Consider the following 23,334-nt stretch of genomic DNA (forward strand, 5'->3'; position numbering starts at 1 on the left):
ATATTTTGTAGAATATAGCCACGGGGAGAAAAGAAATCTCTCATTTTAGAGGAGCATATTGTCATGTTCCAATTTATCTTTGTCCTAACTGGTTTGCTTTGTCTTCAGTTTGGTACATGTTAATGTTACATTTAATCTGTAATCATTGTCCACAGAGTCAGTGTGTTCTGGAATTGATATATTTTGTGTAATTTATATTTATTTTGTGCTTCTCATAAGTGACTCTGTCTGCAGTGTTACAGAAAGGGAGAGAATAGGAATTCCCACGGAGCCTGACTCCGCAGACAGCCAAGCCTATCCTCCTGCTGTTGTCATTTACATGGTGGACCCCTTCACTTACACCGCAGAGGAAGACTCTACTTCTGGAAATTTTTGGCTGTTGAGTTTGATGCGCTGCTACACAGAAATGCTGGATAATTTACCTGAGCATATGAGAAATTCTTTCATTCTCCAGGTAACTATTTGCAGATTTTTTACTTTTTTATTGTTTTTATGAAAGTAAATAGAAGTTTGTGATTTTTTTTTTTTAATTGGAAGTATATGAAAATAGAAAAAAGTTCTTAAGTCTACCTTTTAGATTCAGCCATTATTAGCATTTTGGTGTTTTCTTAGCCTTTTTTTCTATATTATCTTACACAGTTGAGATCATACTTTTCATGTAATTTTTAGTCTTTTTGTACTTAAAGTTATTCATGAATATTTTTCACCTTATTTAAAATTCTCACATGTATCATATTTATAGATTGCGTATTTTCCATGTTTAACTGTTACTCTACAGTTAGGTAGGATTACTCTTTTTTCTACCTTCGCACTATTAAAAATACAACCATAATAAACATCTTATATATAAAATCTTTTTCAGGTTATATTTTTATTAAGTGAATTCTTAGATAAAGATACTAATAAATAATGCCAGATTCCTTTCCCCAAAGTTTCTAGTTATTTACATTTATTTCAGCAGTGAATGATCATGCCCGTGTTCACTGTACCCTACATGCTTAACAGCATGAGAATTTATAATTTAATGAATGAAAAATGATGTCTTGGGTATTTGAATTTGTTTTACTGACTTTAACTAAAGCCATCATATAGAATTAAAAGATTGAAGTTAAACCTACCAGTCTAGTTTGTTGATAGTTTTCAGTTTTTCAGTAATCTGAAGTTTTTGTCTCAAATGATTGGTCAGTAATGCCAAAGATGCCATGCATACCACATGTATACATTATAGAAGTGAGAAACTTAGGAGAACAGCAACAATAAATTGAAAATTTTATCCCTAAAATGGGAATAGGATAATTTCTAAGTGACAGGTAACTTGACCAGCAAAGTGACACCTCTTAAATTGCTGGTTACATTTGGAATTAAGATTGAATTGTTATCTGTATTTTAAAACTGAAGTTCCCTCCCCCATTTTCCGGCTGCCTTGTTATTAGCATATTAGATCTCAATTTTAGTTTTGTTTGTATTTATGTCTTTAGATTGTGCCTTGCCAGTACATGCTGCAGACAATGAAGGATGAACAAGTTTTCTACATTCAATACTTGAAGTCCATGGCATTTTCAGTGTACTGCCAGTGCAGGCGACCTCTGCCTACACAGATCCACATTAAATCCCTCACAGGATTTGGGCCTGCTGCCAGCATTGAGATGACCCTTAAGAACCCGGAGGTAGGTAGAAAAGCAGGGCAGAAATTTGCAAAAAGAACACTTTATACTAAAGATGCAGGCCAGGAGAGTTGCTTGCTTGGTTGATCTTCTACCTTTATGTAAGAGTGGTAGATTTCTTTAATTTTTAGGTTAAAATAGAGGAGATACTTCTCTGAACTTGTACAGTTTTTTGAGAAAAGAGGCAAGCAGACACTTGGTATTTTTGTTGTTGTTGTTGTTGTTGTTGTTGTTGTTGTTGCTATTTCTTGGGCTGCTCCCTTGGCATATGGAGGTTCCCAGGCTAGGGGTCGAATCGGAGCCGTACCCAGCAGCCTACGCCAGAGCCACAGCAACTCGGGATCCGAGCCGTGTCTGCAACCTACACCACAGCTCATGGCAACGCCGGATCGTTAACCCACTGAGCAAGGGCAGGGATCGAACCCGCAACCTCATGGTTCCTAGTCGGATTCGTTAACCACTGCGCCACGACGGGAACTCCTGACTACCTATTTTAAGATATCCCCAAGTGTCGTGTATTGTTTTCAAAGATTATAACAGACTGGCAGAATGCCTTGAGAATTAATGAGATAAAATGAGGCTTAGGTTAAAATAGATTGCAAAAATATGCTTTTTTCCCCTTTTGCTTAGTAACAGGAAGAAAAGACTCAATCACTTGACTTAACCAAATATTAAGCATATTCACTGAGGTTTATAAATTTTTACTTGCATCAAGGTAATGGCTGATTGCTAAATGTTGCCTATCCCTCAGTCATCCCCTAGAATTTTTGTAGCTATAGCTGAGTGTCTCCTGTGTGCCACACACTCTGTCAGGTACTCACTGTGCAGTGGTGAACCAAACATCAAGCCCCTGCTTCCAAGGATTCTCATTCTCTGTGGTGGCACAGTCTCATGCAAGCTCCTGGCAGCCACTATTCTACTTGCTATCTCTTTGGGGGTCCCAGTTCTAGCTATTTTATGTAAATAGAATCATACAATGTGCAATCTTTTATGTCTGGCTTCTTTTGCTTAACATAATGTCTTTAAGGTTTATCCATATCAGTACTTTGTTCTTATGGCTAAATGATACTCCTTTGTAAGGATAGACCACATTTTGTTTAGCTATTTATTAGTGGATGGACATACGGATTTTCCACTTTTTGGCTATTGTGACTCATGCTGCTTTAAACATTTGTGTTAAGGTCTTTGTGTGGGTGTATGTTTTCAGTTTTCTTGGTAAGTACCTAGGAATGGAATTCCAGATTACAGAGAGTGAATGGATCAGTGATAAGGTTAGCTTTGAAACTAGTTGTTGAGTAAATGGAGTTGGATTAGATTATTTCCAAGTCTGTATTAGCTTTAAAGTTCTGTAAGTCCATTATTACTGTATCTTATGGTATATAATTCGGGGGTTGGCAACTCTGACTGTGGGCTAAATCCAGCCTGCAGCCTGTATTTGTATGATCAGATAGATAAGAATGATTATTACATTTTTAAAAGAGAAGATTATGTGGCAGAGACTCATAAAGTCTAGAGTATTTACTGTCTGGTCCTTTAGAGAAGTTTGCTTATCCCCGGCTGTAATTTACTAAATATTGAAGTGTGTACAATAGCTGTAAACAAAGATGACAATTAAATTTCATCACCGTTTATCTAAAATATTTGTCTTGGGTAAAAGCTAATGCTTTAATTTCTTAAAGCATTACACACATATTAAAGTATAATATACATACTGGAATATACCCAGTCTTTAGTGTACTGCTTGATGAATTTCCAGTAAGTAAAAATTATATAATAAGCACAGGAACAAAATATTACAGGTTTCCAGAAATCCTAATATCCCTTCCAGTCACTCCAGTGGTAATCACTACTCTGACTTACAACAACATAATTTTGCTTGTTTTGGGCTTTTATATAAATGGAATCATATAATCTACAATCTTTTGTATCCAGCGTCTTTTACTCAGTGTTGAAAATCATTCATTTTATTGCTTGTAGTGGTAGTTTTTTCACCCTCCTTGCTATTTAATATTGTACTCTGTGACTGCCACATTTCATCATGCATTCCACTGTTGGTAGATATTTAGGTTATTTTCTGTTTGGAGCTATTATGATTGATAGTGTTGTGAACATGCTCATACCTGTCCTTTGTAAACATATATGTGCATTTTGGTGGGTCATAGGGTATGTATTTGTTCAGCTTTGGCAGGTGTTGTCAAATACTTTACACAGTACACCATATATCAGCAGCATATGAAAGTTCTGGTTGCTCTGTATTGCCACCAATACTTGATGGTTTCTGTCTTTTTTCAGACATTCTGATGGGTGTGTAGTAGCATCTCATTGTGGTTTTAATCCACTTTGCTACTGACTAGTGAAGTTGGGCCAATTTCCTTTCTAAAACAATACTTTCTTTTAATAAGGAAATACTGGTTTGGAGTTTGCTTATGACACGAAGTTAAAAGATCCAGTGTTGTCACTGCTGTGGTCCGATCACTGCTGTGGTGCAGGTTCGATCCCTGACCTAGGAACTTGAGCTTGCCACAGCAGTGGAAAAAAGAAGGAAGAAATACTATTTTTATTGGGTTTCCTAGCTTAAATAACTTAAAGAATCTTTTTTTTAATCGTTATTATTTACATATATGGTATTAGTCTGGGGGTGGGGTAAGGCAATCTATAGTCATTTTTCCCTATTGGTTTCTCTCAGTACTGTATGGGTTTTATTGTAAACATAGAGTTGCATGGCTTTGTGTTGATACTGATTTTGATTTTGATTTCAGCGGCCCAGCCCAATCCAGCTTTATTCCCCTCCTTTTATATTGGCCCCAATCAAAGACAAGCAGACAGAGCTGGGCGAAACATTTGGCGAAGCGAGCCAGAAATACAATGTGCTCTTTGTGGGCTATTGTCTGTCTCATGACCAGCGCTGGCTTTTGGCTTCCTGCACTGACCTCCATGGAGAATTACTAGAAACTTGTATTGTAAATATTGCTTTACCAAACAGGTAAGGATCCTTGGTGTTCATGGTGCATATAAATTGTTTCTGTGCTTTTTTCAGATATAGGTCTTTTTTTTTTTTTGCTTTTCAGTGCCAAAACTGCGGCACATGGAGGTTTCCAGGCTAGAGGTCTAATCAGAGCTGCAGCTGCCAGCCTATACCAAAGCCACAGCAAGGCCATATCCGAGACATGTCTGCGACCTACACCGCAGCTCATGGCAACACCGGATCCTTAACCCACTGAATGAGGCCAGGGATCAAACCTGCAACCTCATGATTCCTAGTAGGATTAGTTTCCACTGCACCACAATGGGAATTCCAGATATAAGTCTTTCTAGTTTTCCTGTCTAAATGCAGTGTGCCGTGTGGGTGGGTTCTTTGGAATTTTCTTGGTTTTATAAGCTAAGTGATAGCTTCAATTCATTTGGGGACCCTTTTCCCTTCTGTTTTAGATCTCGGAGGAGTAAAGTATCTGCTCGTAAAATTGGACTACAGAAGTTATGGGAATGGTGCATAGGTATCGTCCAAATGACATCTCTGCCCTGGAGAGTTGTAATTGGGCGACTTGGGCGTCTTGGCCATGGGGAGCTTAAAGGTGAGAAATCCCTGAAATAAAGAAAAGGAAAAGGGCTGTGTTAATGTCATTAACTGAGCTGAGGGAGAAAGTTTGTAAAATTGGTGGGAAGAATAAAGGAGATTATATTTTCTGATTCTTTTAAATATACAAGATAAACCAGTGGTTTTTAGACTTTTCACAAGCAACAAAATCATTTACAGAAAGAATATCTTAAGTATTGATCCCCAGTATATAAAACAGAAAAATGATGGTTTTTTCCCTAATACAATGTTTTCTTATCTTTAGAGTCAGTGAGAAGAACAAGCCCACTTTAACCAGAAAATTTTATATCAGAGATTATGAATGATAATAGAAGTCACATATAAGAACAGTCTTTACTTTCTTTTGTTTTTGGTGGTTGATGCTGATGAGTTTTATATTTCTTTACTTTTGTTTTGGTAGCATGATAGCAAGATAATCCTGATTGACAAAGACAAGTAGTGGCAAATTGGAACGGTCCTTATTCGCATTGCCACTGTCTAATAGTCTTCAGTCTGGAAATTTAAGAGAGCAGATTTTTAAAAATTGAATCCACCAGCGTATCTACCAACTGCTTATATTCCTTATCATAAATATAACAGTCAGTCACAAAGCACTCAGAGTAACTGCAACACAACACAACTGACCATTGGCAGCTGCTTTGCCTGGCACTGAGCCCAGCTCATTTATTATCCTAGTGCAGCCACTTGTACAGTTTTATATAAGCAATATGAACAGGCCTAGATTATTTTTTTAAAGCCCTATCAAGGACAGATTTATAAAAAGTTCAATATATGCATATAGATGGGAGAAGTTTTTTCCTAAGGTCTGCACAAAAGCAAGCATATGTCACAAATTACCTTGGTGGTTTTTACACGTACCAAGTGTATTAGAGCACAGTCAGCAAACTTTCTTTGTAAAGGGCCAGATAGTAAATACTTTCAACCTTGCAGGCTAACTGCTCACTGTTGAACAACACTGCCATTGTAATGTCAAAGCAGCCATAGACAGTACCCCAGTGAATGGGTGTGGCTGTGTTTCAATAAAACCTTGTTTACAAACAGGTGGGGTGGACAGGATTTGGCCAACAGACCATAGTTTGCTGACCCTTGCATTAGAGTGTATGTATTATTTCTTTACATGAAATTTATATCAGGTATTTGTGGAAGCCCTGAAGTCAAACCCCTGATAACTTGCTTTTGTAGCAAGCGGCTGATAATGAATTAATTATTAGGTTTTATAGCAATTTATGCAAATATAATATGTATTAAATGTTTTCTTAGGAATCTTTTACACACAATTTTGTTTGTTAAACTGTAGACCAATAGAAAATATTACCCTTTTCATTTTAAAAGAATATTATACTTATAATGAATCTGTATCAGTAGCCTGAAGGTCTAATACATTAGGGGATTCCTCATTTCATTTCTGTCAGAATCCCTATCTTCTCTCCTAGTATGCCTTTTAGTGAATCTTATTTCTTAAAGGCTTTGAGCTACTCTTAACCCTTGGGAAAAGTTAGAATATAATATAAAGAAATAGAGGGGGTAAAAATGTAGCCTCATGGTCTAGTTACTTGGTGTTTTGGAAAATTACTAAGGCCATCGCCTAACCTTATATGATTTTTTAGAAGGGACATGCTCTACTTATCTCTTAGAGGAGAGGAATGTAACTGTGACTGAAGACCCCATCAAAAGATTGAGAGAAAATGTACTTTAAAGAAATAAAAACATGGAGGAATTCCTGTCATGGCTCAGTGGTTAAGGAATCCAACTAGGAACCATGAGGTTGTGGGTTTGATCCCTGGCTTTGCTCAGTGGGTTAAGTATCCGGCGTTGCTGTGAGCTATGGTGTAGGTCACAGACGCAGCTCGGATTCCACGTTACTGTAGCTCTGGTATAGGCCGGTGGCTACAGCTCCTATTCGACCCCTAGCCTGGGAACCTCCATATGCCGCGGGAGCAGCCCAAGAAATGGCAAAAAAAAAAAAAACAAAAAAAAAAAAAAACAAAAAACAAAACAAAAACCAAAAAAGAAATAAAAACATGGAGAATAAAAGCCTAGTGAGCAAGACATCAGTTTAGCAACCTAGCTCCTTCCTCGGGGAACTGAGGTCTGTACCACATTGCATTTCTGTGGGGCAGTATCAAATATGAGTCCTTAGATTTCAGAGCCAGCTTTGTAAATCTCTGTTCTTTTATCACCAAAGTGTTTGTGATAAAAATAATTGTACTGTCTTTTCCTTATTTGGTCTTTAAATACAGAACTTACATCTCTTTGGTTTTTCTGCAGTTTTTAAAAATATCCCCTCCATGCTCTGGCCACTTTCATTTCAGCCACTTCAGTTCGATGTTTGTTAAGAATATGAAATGTGAAAAAAAAAAATTTCTTCAACTTCCTTTTTAAGGGGAGAGCATTTTGTTTGAAAAAAGTATGTGGGTGGTCCCATTGTAGCTCAGCAGGTTAAGAACCTGACATAGTATCTGTGAGGATACAGGTTTGAACCCTGGCCTTGCTCAGTGGGTCAAGGATCTGGTGTTGCCATGAACTGTGGCATAGGTCACAAATGCGGCTCAAATCCCACTTTGCTGTGGCTGTGGTATAGGCTGGCAGCTGCAGCCCTGACTCTACCCCTAGCCCAGGAACTTCCATGTGCCGCAGTGCATCCCTATAAAAAGGAAAAAAAAAAAAAAAAAAAAAAAGGAAAAAGTAGGTGGAAGTAGAGGGTGGAGTGGCATTATTACATCAGTGGAATGTGACGTGACAGCTGTGTGCAGCTGCAGTGGTGTTACAGGCTTCATGTGTGTCAGGGGTTGAAATAGAGGGAGGAGGGAGTACTTTGCAGTTCTCAGTAATGTTACCTTCAACAGTCTGTGAGTAGACATAGTGCCTTTGTTTGGAGGCAGTAAACAAGTAATGGAAAAAAAGTTTGTGCCAACTTTTTATTCTGAACAATTAGTATGGCAGCGTTTGAAGCACTTCACCCACGCCCATTGACCATCAGCTCTTTTGGGCATGCCAGGGAAGGGTTCCTTTCATTTTTTCTGCCTTTGATGAAACAACCAGCCTGCAGCAGTAAACAGAACTGACGTTTGCCCCCAGCTGTGCTCTCTTCTAATGAAGAACATCAATCAAGGCAGCCAAAGAAGTGGACCTGGAGAGGGAGGAGAAAGGATGGAACAGACTGACATCACCATCAGAAAGTATTTGAAGTGCCTAAGCCTGCCGTGGCCTGTGCTAGACTCACAGGTCTTTTCAGACATGATTTCAGTCTGAACAATCATAGGCTTTTGTTTCTTTGTTAATGAAGTGTAATAGAGGTCAAGTAACATTTTCTTTGTATCCAGGATGGGAGCCTGTGTAAAGCCATATTCCCTTTAGGGCCCAATCCTGGAAATTCAATTACCAGGCAAACCTGGTAAAACACTCAAACCTCACATCAATATGAATTTCTAAAGACTATGTATGACTGATATTTGATTCCAGATTGGAGTATCCTCCTTGGAGAATGTTCACTACAGACAATCAGTAAACGGCTCAAGGACGTGTGCCGGATGTGTGGAATTTCTGCCGCAGACTCTCCTTCTATCCTCAGTGCCTGCCTGGTTGCCATGGAGCCTCAGGGGTCCTTTGTAGTGATGCCAGGTAAATCTCTTCTTGTCAATTTTATTAATTAGATATAATAGCAGTTCAGTCTGTTCAAACTTGAGTCCACACTCTAGAATGTATCTTTAATATCTTTATAAGAAAAGATTGTACTTACAGATCAAAAATGGAAACCATTTGGTCTCTTCCAAAGGGAGTGGGTTGTGTTTTTATTATCTTTGTTGACCAGTTCTTGGGAGAGAGCCCAGATGCTGGGTATGATTGAGAGCTTTTAGAGTATGGCAGGTTGCTGTTGCCTGACCCTGACCTGTTGTAAGCGTGTGAAAATCACCCTCCCAAAATGACTAAGGTGGGCACCAGCATGAGACATTTGAATATCCTTTTGAAGAAAGGTATTTGACAGACTCTCCAGGCAGCCTCAAGAGGATGTTTAGAGTCTCTGATGTGGCTGAGGATGAATGTGAGGCAGACAGGGGTGGAGCCCTTAACACTGTACCAGGTAGCCACAGTAACTCTCAGTGCCAGGATGTGGCCAGCCAGAACAGCATGGCCACAGAATTTTAAAAAATTAGCAACTAAGCTATTTTATATGTTTACCAACTAGGCAGTGTTATACTTTTTAAGCCTGTTTTTACCATCCAGATAGTTGCTTGTGGTCAGTCTAGGGAGAGACAGATGTCTGTATTGACCTGTGGTCAGACCTTGGGTTAATTGCACCGCTTGGGGAGATTACATCATTTCTTTGTGCTCTGTCCTTATGAAATGGGGATAGTTGTTCCTACCTCATAGTGTGGCCGTAATGATTGTATGAGATGATATGAATAAGGAATTTAGCACAGAATCTGGCATGTTGTAAGCATTCAATAAGTATTAGTTGTGACAATTTTCAGTTGAATGGTACTGTTTCTACATAACTGCATCATTTGGGAGAACAGTCCTTTATAAATTGTGAGCAATCACAGGAGGAAAGTTAGTTTTATTTTTAGAAATGCTTCTTAAGTAATTAAAATATATTTGGTTCTCTCAACCCAATTTTATTGAAACCTTTTTTTTTATTTTATTTTATTTTATTTTTTGGTCTTTTTGCTATTTCTTGGGCTGCTCCTGCAGCATAAGGAGGTTCCCAGGCTAGGGGTCTAATCAGAGCTGTAGCCGCTGGCCTACACCAGGGCCACAGCAACGCAGGATCCGAGCCGCGTCTGCAACCTACACCACAGCTCATGGCAACGCCGGATCGTTAACCCACTGAGCAAGGGCAGGGATCGAACCCGCAACCTCATGGTTCCTAGTCGGATTCGTTAACCACTGCGCCACGACGGGAACTCCTACTGAAACCTTTCTATGTGAAATGTGGCTTGGATTATCATAGCTATGTGCTCTAAGTCAGTTTCTTGAAAATATTTAAACAAGTGGGCTCAAGTTTGAATGTGTATCCATCATGGCAGTTGTTTCAGACTCACATCACTCCAGCTTAAGTCCTTAAAAATTTACTTCTGGAGTTGTTCACTACTGCCCAAAAGGAATTGATGCATTTTTTTTTTTCTTTTTTAAGATGCTGTTACAATGGGCTCTGTTTTTGGCCGAAGTACTGCACTGAACATGCAGTCATCTCAGCTTAACACCCCTCAAGATGCTTCTTGTACACACATCTTGGTGTTCCCAACATCATCAACCATCCAAGTGGCTCCAGCCAACTATCCCAATGAAGATGGGTTTAGCCCTAACAATGGTGAGTGGAAGCCTCTGTATGCATAGAGCTCAATTGTTTGAACAAAACGCAGAGCTGGAGTATGGAGTCACTGGGCTGCCCCATGTTTTCTGTTTGTAATAAACAACAAAGAAATTGGAAAAGAGAATCGAAGGTTTGAGAATGTTTTTTTGGTCTTTTTGTCTTTTCAGGGCCGCACCTGTGGCATATGGAGGTTCCCGGGCCAGGGGTCCAATCAGAGCTGTAGCCACTGGCCTGTGCCACAGCTCGCAGCAACACTGGATCCTTAACCCACTGAGCAGACCAGGAATCGAACCTGCGTCCTCATGGATACTAGTTGGGTGCACTAACCGCTGAGCCACGACAGGAACTCCCTTTTTTATTTTATTATTATTATTATTATTTTTTGTCTTTTTGCTATTTCTTGGGCCGCTTCCGAGGCATATGGAGGTTCCCAGGCTAGGGGTCGAATCGGAGCTGTAGCCGGCAGCCTACGCCAGAGCCACAGCAACGCGGGATCCGAGCTGCATCTGCAACCTACACCACAGCTCACGGCAGCGCCGGATTGTTAACCCACTGAGCAAGGGCAGGGGCCGAACCTGCAACCTCATGGTTCCTAGTCGGATTCGTTAACCACTGCGCCACGACGGGAACTCCCCTTTTTTATTTTAAAGGTTTAATTTTCACTATTACCAAGACCAAATAAATACTTTCCTCTCTTATTTTTCATTAAAGGCAAAAAAATACTATCTGCTTGGTAGTGTCCTGTGCATGGGTGTCACTCTTTCAGTAAATATTTCTTATCTGATTTGAAATGTATGAAGACTACTGGGCAATATGAAGATAATACCTGCTTGTAGCTAATCATTGGGGATCTTATTTGATTATTCTTATCCTTATTTGATTATTCTTAATAGTTTTTTTGGTTTGAATATCTTAAAGGCATTTGTTAAGAAATGATTATGTGTAAACTGTAAAACACTTAGATTATGCAGTCATTTGCATTGTTTTTTGAAGATTTTTTTTTTTTTTTTTTTTTTTGCCATTTCTTGGGCCGCTCCCACAGCATATGGAGGTTCCCAGGCTATGGATTGAATCGGAGCTGTAGCCACCGGCCTAGCCAGAGCCACAGCAACACGGGATCCCAGCCGCATCTGCAACCTACACCACAGCTCACGGCAACGCTGGATCGTTAACCCACTGAGCAAGGGCAGGGATCGAACCCGCAACCTCATGGTTCTTAGTCGGATTCGTTAACCACTGAGCCACAACGGGAACTCCTGTTTTTTGAAGAATTTTTAACAGCTACCAACTTTACATCTGTTAAATGGGGAGAGTAAAAGGATGCCATCCTCCATGTATGTATATAGAACATATATAGTATGATCACGATGAAATAATACAGAAAAAGAAAGAACCATAGCAAAAGTGTTTATGGTGATTGGGTTTCCCCTTTTACACTTTTCTTTCCAAATATTCTGCTGTGTACCTTTTATGATATGGGAGCAACTTTCATCATGCTTTGATCTGCTTGTGTAATAGGCCTCCAGTTTGAGGGCAAGTTCACACCTATTAACATTCATTAATTCAGCCTTAAGTATTTTAGATGCTAATTGGATGCACAGATGGAGTCTGTTGTTTTCTTGGATGGTGTCAATTTTAACTTTGTTTAATAATTAAATTGCTTCTTTAGCTGTTTTGCCATCTTTTTATGTGCCTTTAGAGGCTATACAGAGTGAAATTTCATTTTTACGTTATTTCTCCATTCTTTTAATACTTCACATCAGGAGATCATTGGAGAGAATACAGAATGAAGAAATAATTTGCAGCACCTTGAACCCAATGGGCACACATTAAATAAGTCTTAGCAAAAAACAAACAAACAAAAAAAAAAACTTGGAGTTCCCGTCATGGCGCAGTGGTTAACGAATCCGACTAGGAACCATCAGGTGGCGGGTTCGGTCCCTGCCCTTGCTCAGTGGGTTAACGATCCGGCGTTGCCGTGAGCTGTGGTGTGGGTTGCAGATGCAGCTTGGATCCCGCGTTGCTGTGGCTCTGGCATAGGCTGGCGGCTACAGCTCCGATTCGACCCCTAGCCTGGGAACCTCCATATGCCGCGGGAGCAGCCCAAAGAAATAGCAAAAAGACAAAAAACAAAAAACAAACAAAAAATAAATAAAATAAGTCTTACTAAGTTGTTAATAACACATGCCTGTAACAGCCATAAGCCAGCAAACAGTATTGGCTAAGTTGGGGCTGTGGATTTGCTTTTTAATTTTTATGTTTTCTTCTCCCCTCTAGATGACATGTTTGTTGACCTTCCATTCCCAGATGATATGGACAATGATATTGGCATATTAATGACTGGGAACCTCCATCCCTCTCCCAACTCCTCCCCAGTTCCCTCCCCAGGCTCTCCTTCTGGAATTGGAGTGGGCTCTCACTTCCAGCATAGTCGGGTAAGGACAATTTGAAATAGGTGGTTTAAAACAAGCTCAGCCTTCAAGACGATCCTCTAGAAGTGGGATTGGTTCTTACTGCATACATCTTTCTTCTGGAAGATTACAAGAGAAATAAATGTGGGAAAGTGATTGCTATTCCATTTTAAATAAAGGCAGGAATTCTAAAGAAATGTATTATTATTCCTAATGAATATGTTTAATCAGAAGAATAGTCCCATTACAGCTGCAAGGGTTTTATGCAGTTATTGTTTCTGAGTAAAAATTAATTTTGGTTGCTTGCTGCTCCCCAGTTATTTTCTAAATTTTTGCCAAACAGTGGCTTTTCAGAGGCTAGTTCACTAACCCTCCTTATTTAACATGTATAGCGACTGTGTTAATTGAATTAACACATTGTTGATGTTACTTATTCAGAAAGGAGCATAACTATTCTTCTTTCATGTCATAGTGCCTTTATTTAGCTAGTCTGATCTTCTCTGTAGCCAGCCTGCAGGAATGGGAAGAGCCCACAGGAGACCGATTTAGGAGAAGTATCCAGGTTAATGCCGGAGTATTAAGGAAGAAAATAGAGCTCACAACTAGTTTCATGTTTAAACATCCCAGGGATGTTAGAGGCGAATTAGAAGATTGAAGATTTAGAGGTTCTGCCATAGTTCAGGTTAACTTTCTTTAAAAGCTAGGTAATTCATACCTTGTCACTGTTTTGTACTTTTTATTTAAAATGTTAAGAGATTGAGGGGTTAAGGCACAGAAACATAGCTATGTCTAATAACTGGACAAATGTAAGCAACACTGCTCACGCTCATTTAGAAACGGAGATGTTCTTAGAGGACTTAGGTTTCTGTCAAATGGGACTTTTATTGCTAGCCCTGATTCACTGCAGGAGAATCAAGAGAAAAGATTGCAAACTTTAGTTACAGAGCAGATGAAACCAGGGGAGGGCAGCTCAGTAGACTGCCCTTAAGTGACTGCCTGCCTCTTGATTTTCCCTTCTGGAAAAAAAAGATTTTAAATGTCTTTATTTCCTCCACAGTCATTTGCCAGTTAATGACAGTTGGTTCATTGGAGATCATTGTGATTGGGACCAAGAACACATATGTTATATTGAATAGTTTTAATTTAGGATTAATGTGAATTTAGAAGCAAACAACATAACTAAGAATGCATGCCCTAAATAAAGCTTGATAAACTCTGAATCACAGCCAAACATCTTATTACCTTTGTGACCTTGGATAAGCTTACTTTCTCAGCCTTAGTTACCTTATCTGTGAAGTGGAAATAATAGCAATTCCCTCCCAGTACCAATTGTTATAATTCAGCTTATCCATTAACAAATAATTGGTAATTGAAGTGTAATGTTAGTTTTGTAAGAAACAGAGGTGTGCTGTATTTTCTCCCTTTGTTAGAGCCTCAAGCCATTGAATGTCACACTTTAAACAGCACTACGCTGAAGCTGGTTAGGTGGCCTTTTCCAGTCCTGCACACCTGCAGCCACGTGAACCCCTGAGAGGCGTTCAGCATTTCCTCTTTCTGGACCATTAAACATTCTTTGATAGCCAGTTAAGACATTACAACAGGGCTAAGTTTTTTTAACCATCTCAGACTTAATACACTTTGGTGTAATAGTTGAGGACTGTTTGTTTTTTTGTTTTTTTTTTCCTTGAGACAGAAAGCTTTTGAGAACAAATGGATTACTTATTATTGCTCATGTAAAGGGTACATTTTCAACTCGTGAAGCTAGGTAAAAGAATCAGAGATAAGGAAAGTGTCAATTATAAAAACTGCCCAATAAGGCTCTCACAAGTCTCTTACTATTGCTGCAAATTGAAACAAGGCTTCTTCACAAGCAGATCTTACCCTGCTGGTAGGTCAGATACTGGTGAGGTGTTACAACATTGTCGACAGTGGATGTTCAGGTGCACTTGAGTATTTTTGGTTGTTTGCTGGTGAAAGAGCACCTGGGTGTTATGGTACCTTCAGCTGTCAGATTCCACTCTTTCCGTTTTTAGTTACCTAATAATGCCATGGAGCAGGTTTTACATTCTACAGAAAAGAAACCAGAGAAAAATATCTGTACTTACTAGATTGATGTTGCTAGTTTTAGTGGTACCTTCTGCCTGAGTCATAGTTTTCATCAGATATCTGTGTGTGCAGCAAAAACAATGCCACCTCTGTTGACTTTTCTTGGTCACTTGACATTTTGCTGCCAGGAGTGGGATTAGTCACTATAGTGTCCATGGTGAATGATAAAAAGTGGGGTGAAGGTGGTCAAAAGGTACAAACTTCCAGTTATAAAATAAGAGTCCTGAGGATGTAATGTATGGTGATTTTAGTTAATAATACTATATTATATATTTATATGTTGCTAAGAGAGTAGATCTTAAAATTTCTCATCATAAGAAAAAATTGTAGCTATGTATGTATGATGGTAGAGGTTAATTGGACTTATTTGTGGTGTTACAAAATTACAGTTAGAATCATTATGTTATGGGAGGGGGAGGGAGTGGGAATTTGGGGTTAATAGATGCAAACTATTGCCTTTGGAATTGATTAGCAATGAGATCCTATTGTATAGCACTGGGAACTATATCTATTTACTTATGGAGCATGATAATGTGATAAAAAAGAATGTATATGTGTTTGTATGACTGGATCACCTTGCTGTACAGCAGAAAATTGACAGAACACTGTAAGCCAGCTATAATGGGAAGAAATAAAAAATTTTTTTAAAAGTGTCATGTTATACACCTAAAACTAATTTAACATCATGTCAGTTACATCTCAAACTCTTGTAAAAAGTTGATTTTTACAAAATCTTTATTTGGTGATAAATGCTGACCATGCCTTTTGGGACTTTATTTTTCAGAGCCAGGGTGAGCGCCTTCTTTCTAGGGAAGCACCTGAGGAGCTGAAACAGCAGCCTCTGGCCCTCGGGTATTTTGTATCAACTGCCAAAGCTGAGAATCTCCCCCAGTGGTTTTGGTCATCATGTCCCCAGGCCCAGAACCAGTGCCCCCTCTTCCTAAAGGTTGGTTTGGTGTCATATTTTGAAGTTTAGAGAGATGAGTGATGTAATGCTTAAAATCAGTTTTGGTTAGAAATTTGTCTTGGTCACCATAGTCTTATACTGTTGCCCAATTCTCTCACTTCTTATAGTCTGTGGATATTTTAATTGCACTTATAGGTAGAGTAGAATTTAGGAGAGGAACCCAAAATCATGTCACCTTCACCCAAGGAGGAGCCATCATGCAGCCTGAAGGGTGCATCCAGGGTGCATATGTGGTTCTGTATAATGGGCTTTCTCCAAGGCCATCTCACATTACTGTCAGTCAAGTTGAGCCTGGGTGGGGATGATAATAACTAGTTGTCTTCTTCCTCCTCTGCCATAGGCAGTCTGTGCTCTTTTATAGAGTAAGGCAAAAGTCAGCTAAAAATTCCATATTAGTGCTTGCACCTTCCTGTACATTTCTTTGAAATTTTTAATCCAAAGTAAGGGTTAAAAACAAAAGATTTCTCACTTCCATTTTGAAAGAATGAAACCCATTTCTCATCCATGGATTGGCAAGAAGCCAAAGGTTTAACATACTCCCATACACAGCTGGACTTGTGGGAAGAATGCTCTCGTACAGTGGGAAGGCCAAGTATTACCCTGCACATTTCCCTTTTGATGCAGAAACCCCACAAGGAGTCAGATAAGATACACGTAAGTCCAGAAGGTTAAAACCAAAACCAGGAGTTCCCGTCGTGGTGTAGTGGTTAACGAATCCGACTGGGAACCATGAGGTTGCGGGTTCGGTCCCTGTCCTTGCTCAGTGGGTTAACGATCTGGCGTTGCCGTGAGCTGTGGTGTAGGTTGCAGACGCGGCTCGGATCCTGAGTTGCTGTGGCTCTGGCGTAAGCTGGTGGCTACAGCTCCGATTCGACCCCTAGCCTGGGAACCTCCATATGCCGTGGGAGCGGCCCAAGAAATAGCTAAAAAGACAAAACAAAAACAAAACCAAAACCAACTGAGGTAGTTTTCTTTTCAATAAAAATTGAAAATTTAATTATTAAATTATTTTCAATTTAAATAAAAATCCATATAATCTTTATTTTCAGTTAGAATCATTATGAACCTAATTTTATTTTTTCTTTCCTAAAAAAAGTACACATTTTTTGGAGTTCCCATTGTGGTGCAGTGGTTAACGAATCCGACTAGGAACCATGAGGTTGCGGGTTTGGTCCCTGCCCTTGCTCAGTGGGTTAAGGATTCGGCGTTGCCGGGAGCTGTGGTGTAGGTTGCAGACGTGGCTCGGATCCCACGTTGCTGTGGCTCTGGCGTAGGCCAGTGGCTACAGTTCCGATTCGACCCCTAGCCTGGGAACCTCCATATGCCGTGGGAGCGGCCCAAAGAAATAGCAAAAAGACAAAAAAAAAAAAAAAAAAAAAAGTACACATTTTTTTGTTCCATCTATTGAAAAGGCTGAGGAGCAGTGATAGCTTAGTAGCAATGAACACCTTTACTGACACAATTGTGGTCCCTAGATACCATTTTTCATTCAAAAGAACCAAAGTTCTTTGAGGAAATGACAGATTCCAGGACTGAAGTAAGAAATATTTAAGATGGACCTGAGACATCATGTCATGCCTAAAAGCAGAGAAGTTACCAAAGATTATTAGCGTCCTATCAAAGGACCCAGTAGCCAACATGGAGGTGGTCTCATTGCCCAGGGATGGGATCATTTGGTCATTAAAATGAACGATAGTAGCAGTAGATTGATATAAATCCATGGGTTCAAAATTATTCTGAAAAATAAAATAGAAGTCACCTTTTGAAGCTGCCAGAGCAAGTCATTAATCTGAAAATTGAAAAATAAGGAGAATCAAGCATTTATATTGTCTCTTCTTTTACATTATTCTATTTTAAATGTATTTAATAAAGTAAAACTCTGCCAAAACCCTTATGTTAAAAAGTGATGGGGAACTTTATAATGGATGGACCGTGCTAGTACTGACTGAATCCAGAGATCTGTCTTACTTCAAGTGGGACAACAGACATCAGGTGCTTTTGGATGTGATGCTATAAGGCACAATACCAGAGAGTTCCCTGGTGACTCAGTAGGTTAAGGATCCAACATTGTCACTGCTGTGGCTCGGGTCACTGCTATGGCACCGGTTTAATCCCTGGCCTGGGAACTTCGGATGCCACCAGTTCAGCCCAAAAAAAAAAAGGGAAAGCCCCACAGCACTGGTTACGAAGTACGGGGATCAGGATAGAAGAAAACTACCGCGAGGACACAGTCAACCATATCCAGACAGTTGGGCCTTATACAGATTACAACCTGAAGAGGGACACTATTTAATTATTTGCAGTGCCTTTGCAAAGCTAGCTATTTTTTCTCTACTCTATGTTATGGAGTTATTTGGGATCACATTGGGGTTACTGAGCAACTTAAAATTCATAGACTTATAGAAGCCCTGACTTCTAAGGACTTTAGAGAGTATCTGCTTCCGGCAGACATGGGCCTGCCTTATCTCTGCCCCTGTGGTTGACTAGATCAGGAAGGCAACTGTCTGTGTTCTTTCACCAGGCTTCGCTGCATCACCACATTTCTGTAGCACAGACAGACGAACTTCTCCCTGCCAGGAATTCTCAGCGGGTTCCACATCCTCTTGACTCCAAAACCACGTCTGATGTTTTAAGGTAAGGATTCAGACCTAGGCAGCATAACAGTGCAATTAGAAATGTTAGTTTTTCCAGGGTGTTGTAATTAAAATGTGGTATGTGTGGAAGAAATGGCACCTTTTGTGCCATGGAGCACTGTCTGGTTGCCTTTGCTTTCCTATTCAGAGGAGGCACTTCATGGTGATGAACACAGATCACAATGAAGGGGTGGGTAGTTGGAAAACAGAGCCTGGGACCTAAGGCACTTTGAAACATTTTCTACCCTCCCTGACATAGATTATATAAACTTAAGTAAAACAGAAATTTCATAGTTGAGAAATACCTCCCATAAGAGTGTGTACTAATCCTCTTGTGCTTTAGCAGGCTGTAGACACTCTTCATGTACCTTGAGAAAATTTGGAAGCTTTTTCTAAACGATTTAGAAATTATACTTAAGAACCTAATGTATGGGATTTTGCCTCCAGGGCCTCCAGAGAAACACTGTCCAATAGAAATATAATGTGAACCACATATCTAATTAAAATTTTTCTAGGAGTCCCCATTGTGGCTCAGCGTGTTAAGAATCCATCTAGTATCAGTGAGGATGTGGGTTTGATCCCTGGCCTAACTCAGAGGGTTAAGGACCTGGTGTTACCACAAGCTGTGGTGTAGGTGGCAAATGTGACTCTAATCTGGCGTGGCTGTGGCTGTGGTGTAAGCCTGCAGCTGCAGTCCCGATTTGACCCCAGCCTGATAATTCCCATATGCCATGGATGTGGCCATAAAAAGAAAAAAATTATTTTTCTAGTCACCACGTTAAAATAGTAAAAAGAAATTAGTGAAATTAATTTTGGAAATGTGTCAGTTATATCAAAAAATGATATCATTTCAACAGTAGTCAATTTAAAAATATCTATGAGCTATTTTACTTAATACCTTAATAATAAGCTTAATAATAAGCTTTTTCTTAATACCAAGTCTTTGAAATCCCAGCGCCTATTTTCTACGTACAGCACATCCAAATTCACATGTGGCCAGTGGCTGCCATATTGGACAGAGCAGGTCTAGAAGAAAGGGTGTCAAGAGAAAACGAACTCCGGAGTTTCCTTCGTGGCTCGGTGGTTAACGAATCTGACTAGCATCTGTGAGGATGCAGGTTCGATTCTTGAGTGGATTAAGGATCCGGCATTATCATGAGCTGTGGTGTAGGTCGCAGACATGACTTGGATCTTGCGTTGCTGTGACGTAGGCCTACAGCAATAGCTCTGATTAGACCGCTAGCCTGGGAACCTCCATATGCCATGGGTATGGCCCTAAAAAGAAAAGAGAGAGAATGAACTCTGAGAAAAAGAGAGGGGCAAGTTACAGAATGACGCTAGGCCTTTTTCCTGCTGACATCTGGCGTGTTTGAACGTTCAGACTCACTTCCACCATGCCTCTCATCCTGACCCATGTGTTCTCTCTGACAGGTTTGTTTTAGAGCAGTACAATGCTCTGTCCTGGCTCACATGCAATCCGGCCACCCAGGACCGTACCTCCTGCCTTCCCGTCCACTTTGTGGTGCTCACTCAGTTGTACAACGCCATCATGAATATACTCTAATTGGAAAAGCACTTGTTCTCTCTGGCTCAGTTCCTTCTTCCCGCAACCTCAGTCCAAGGAACCTGCTCCACTCTGCAAATACCCCACTTGTTCCTCTTGAGACCACTCTGCACAGTCCTGCACTGTGATTCCTTCTCAGCAGGCACATGTCATTTCTGCAGTGTTCATTACCAGAGTGACTCACTGACACTTCTCTCATGGACCTGGAAACTTCCATAAACAGTGACTTTCAGCCAGTGTTAATGGTGTGTGCGGCCCCAAACCACTGGGCCACAGGAATTTTTTTTGTTGTTTTTTAAGAGGGAAACAGAAGAGACAGTATCCTTTTGCACAAGAGTCTGTGTTTTCAGTCTCTGTTTAATAACGGCAGTTTAGCCCTCTGGATGAAATCCTCTAGTTTTTGGTGTATGGCCTGTGGGTTACCTGAACTCCATAATCTGGGACTTTTGAAAACTAAGAACCAGCTCAAGTACATGATTTCATAATGGGGTTTCTGTCTCCCTCATGCTTCCATCTTGGCATGAGTGTATTGGTTGACTTTATACCTGTGTGTAGATACAAAAGGTCTGGAGACATCTTCATTTTCTTTATTTATTTTAAGTTGTTTTGTCATATGGTTTTTGTGACTTTCTTTTAATTTTTTTAATTCACGAGGACCAGGTACAGTAGCTGAAACCCAACTCAGATCCATCATAGGATTGACTACATACCTCTGTCCTAGAAGCCGGAAAAGGAGTGAAAACAAATTGGGGAGATCATGCCTATAAAGTAATATATTCAGAACCACCCAGCAGTAGGTTTTGTTGAGAACAAACTGGGTAAACATTCTGCCATATTCCTTATTAAAAGTGGCCAGCGTTTCATGAAGGACAACATTTTTATACAGAAGGCAGTCAAGACGCTGAACCCAGAGCCATGGAGGCAAGTACCTTCATTAGTTTTATATAGTCACAATGGAAATATATTTTCTAGTGAATTCTTACTGAAAGCCAGGTCTCTCCTCTCATTAGATCAAAAAGGACTCATGTACATATCACAATCGAAAGTGTTTGCTCATAAAATCAGTTATAAATATGGTGAATTTTTTCTGGACCATAGGAATATTATTTCAAAGAAATATTACAACAACCATTAAATTCGTACTTGAAGTTAAGCCTTCATGGTAGGACTTTTTAAATAAAAAAATAAAATTTAAAAAAAAAAAGCCTTTTTAAAGCATTAAGGCTAACTGAAGTATTTTATGACTCCTCATTCCAGGCCCGAGAGGGTTGTCTTTAAGACTCCATTTCTACCCCTCTGTTGCTTTCGTTTCTGTCTGTGAGGGCAGTGGGCATGGGCTTGCCTCCCATGAGCCGCTCTGGTCAGGCTCTTGAGCTCTAGTCATCCTTAGAGAGAATCATGCAAATTTTAAAAGTTCTTCCAAGAGACTTCCATATTCTGGTTATTAACAAAAAAAAAGGAAAAATGTAATAACTGATATGATTTTGTAAAAGTATTTTTCTTGAAATAATCTAACGTTTAAAACATTATATTAAAAAAAAAGTTGTGTGGTGGGAATATGAATGCAGAGAAATAACTTGTAAATGGATAATTTTGTTCTCTGTACCACCAATTGGGGGGGAGGGGTTGACTTTCGCAATGTATAGGTTAAAAAATCTGATATATCAAACCATTTGTATCTAAATGTGTACAGTGTAAAATTGACTTTAAAAATATTGCAGTGCTATTTTTTCTTAATCAGAAAGGAAAAATTCTCAAGGCCTTTTGAAGAGCATAAGATGATGAAGATTGTAAACTTGTATAAAATTATCTTGGTGAGAAGACAAATTGTAAAGTAGATATTTGTAATCTTTTACCACTTTGGGGTTGCTTTTTTTCCCAGAATTCATCAAAACTTTGAATTTTTTTTTAAAATGGGCTGTTTTTAATGCAGGGGCTTTTCTTCCCTAAAAACCCAATTCTCAGCAAAAAAAGAAAAAAACCACAAAAAACAAAAAACCCCTACAAAAATTAAAAAAAAAAAAAAAAAGGCAGCAAAGGGTAGTTTTCATCTGGTGTCTTTTATTTAAGTTTTTTAAGTTAAGAAAGCTGGTGACATATTTATACGTTTTTGTGCAAAAATAAATGAATGGCAATAGATTTTAAAAAATCTTATTATGTACTTCTGTGTGAAAAAGTCTGTATAATATTTCCCTTAAATATGCATTATTTTACTTGTGAGTTTTTTACTGAATTAATCTGAAATGTACAAGCCCTGGATTTGCTACAGAGTGAGAACTTATTTTATTTTTTTTTTATTTTTAATTTTGGAAATTCTGCAGAAATCAGAACTCTTACCATGGTTTGAACTAAAGAGGGGAAATGGGGAGGGAAAAGGGGTGGGATTGTCCAGCATGCTTGTATGTATATTTCAGAAACTTTTTTAAATGTAAAAGCTGTACATTTCTGGGAAGTTCTGAATTTCTTTTGTTTCCTTTTTTCCTTCAAGCATTTTGCAGTGAGCTTCTTTTATATATAGCAAACAATTTGAAAGAATACAAAAATATGTGAAGTTCATTAAAAAAAAAAAAAACTACAGTATAGCGCTGGTACAGTACACTAAAAGACTTTGATAAAAAGAAACAATACTAAAAGGCCTCCATTTTAAATGTCATTCATATATACCTTGTGAATGAGAGCTATATACTTTTACACACTTTTTTAGAGGAATAAATTATTGAATTACTGAAACGTTGAGTGGCTTTTTTCCCCTTCCATCCTGCCTTTGTAATAACAATGACCTACGCCTGTTCAAAAGGTGTTATACATTATGGATTGAACAGTCCTTGACCAGGAGCCAGGCTCTACCTTCTAGAGTAAAATTTTACTCCCCTAATCACTACATCTAGTGACTGTTCTCAGATGGTATTTATATACTCCAAGGTATAAGTGCATTCCTAGATCAGGATTTAGAACACACACACACACACAGAGCAGTGAATTTGGAGCCCTGGTGCTTAGTTCCTTAATTGTTCTGAGGAGATCGCGTCTCCTAGCTCTTAAGATTGTGGTCTGTCCTAGAACAAATTACAATGGTGTTG

The 23,334-nt window shown here is 39.2% G+C and overlaps 1 protein-coding gene across 9 annotated transcripts in view; it reads left to right on the top strand.

Annotated features, from left to right (window-relative positions):
• Nucleotides 1–22,984, top strand: part of MED13L (mediator complex subunit 13 like) — a 322,734-nt gene extending 299,750 nt beyond the window's left edge. For 7 of the 9 annotated variants that reach the window (XM_021073127.1, XM_021073120.1, XM_021073121.1 and 4 more), the window contains 10 exons: nt 220–454; nt 1,479–1,667; nt 4,424–4,647; nt 5,094–5,236; nt 8,722–8,880; nt 10,394–10,570; nt 12,851–13,008; nt 15,875–16,036; nt 18,579–18,691; nt 20,122–22,984. In XM_021073127.1, coding sequence (XP_020928786.1) covers nt 220–454; nt 1,479–1,667; nt 4,424–4,647; nt 5,094–5,236; nt 8,722–8,880; nt 10,394–10,570; nt 12,851–13,008; nt 15,875–16,036; nt 18,579–18,691; nt 20,122–20,254 — 1,693 coding nt within the window. In that variant the 3' untranslated portion in view covers nt 20,255–22,984. The remainder of the gene's footprint in view (nt 1–219; nt 455–1,478; nt 1,668–4,423; nt 4,648–5,093; nt 5,237–8,721; nt 8,881–10,393; nt 10,571–12,850; nt 13,009–15,874; nt 16,037–18,578; nt 18,692–20,121) is intronic. The other 2 variants (XM_021073122.1, XM_021073128.1) reach the window with 1 other exon arrangement.

This window comes from Sus scrofa, chromosome 14 (genome assembly GCF_000003025.6).
Source record: "Sus scrofa isolate TJ Tabasco breed Duroc chromosome 14, Sscrofa11.1, whole genome shotgun sequence".
Classification (NCBI taxonomy): Eukaryota; Metazoa; Chordata; class Mammalia; order Artiodactyla; family Suidae; genus Sus; species Sus scrofa.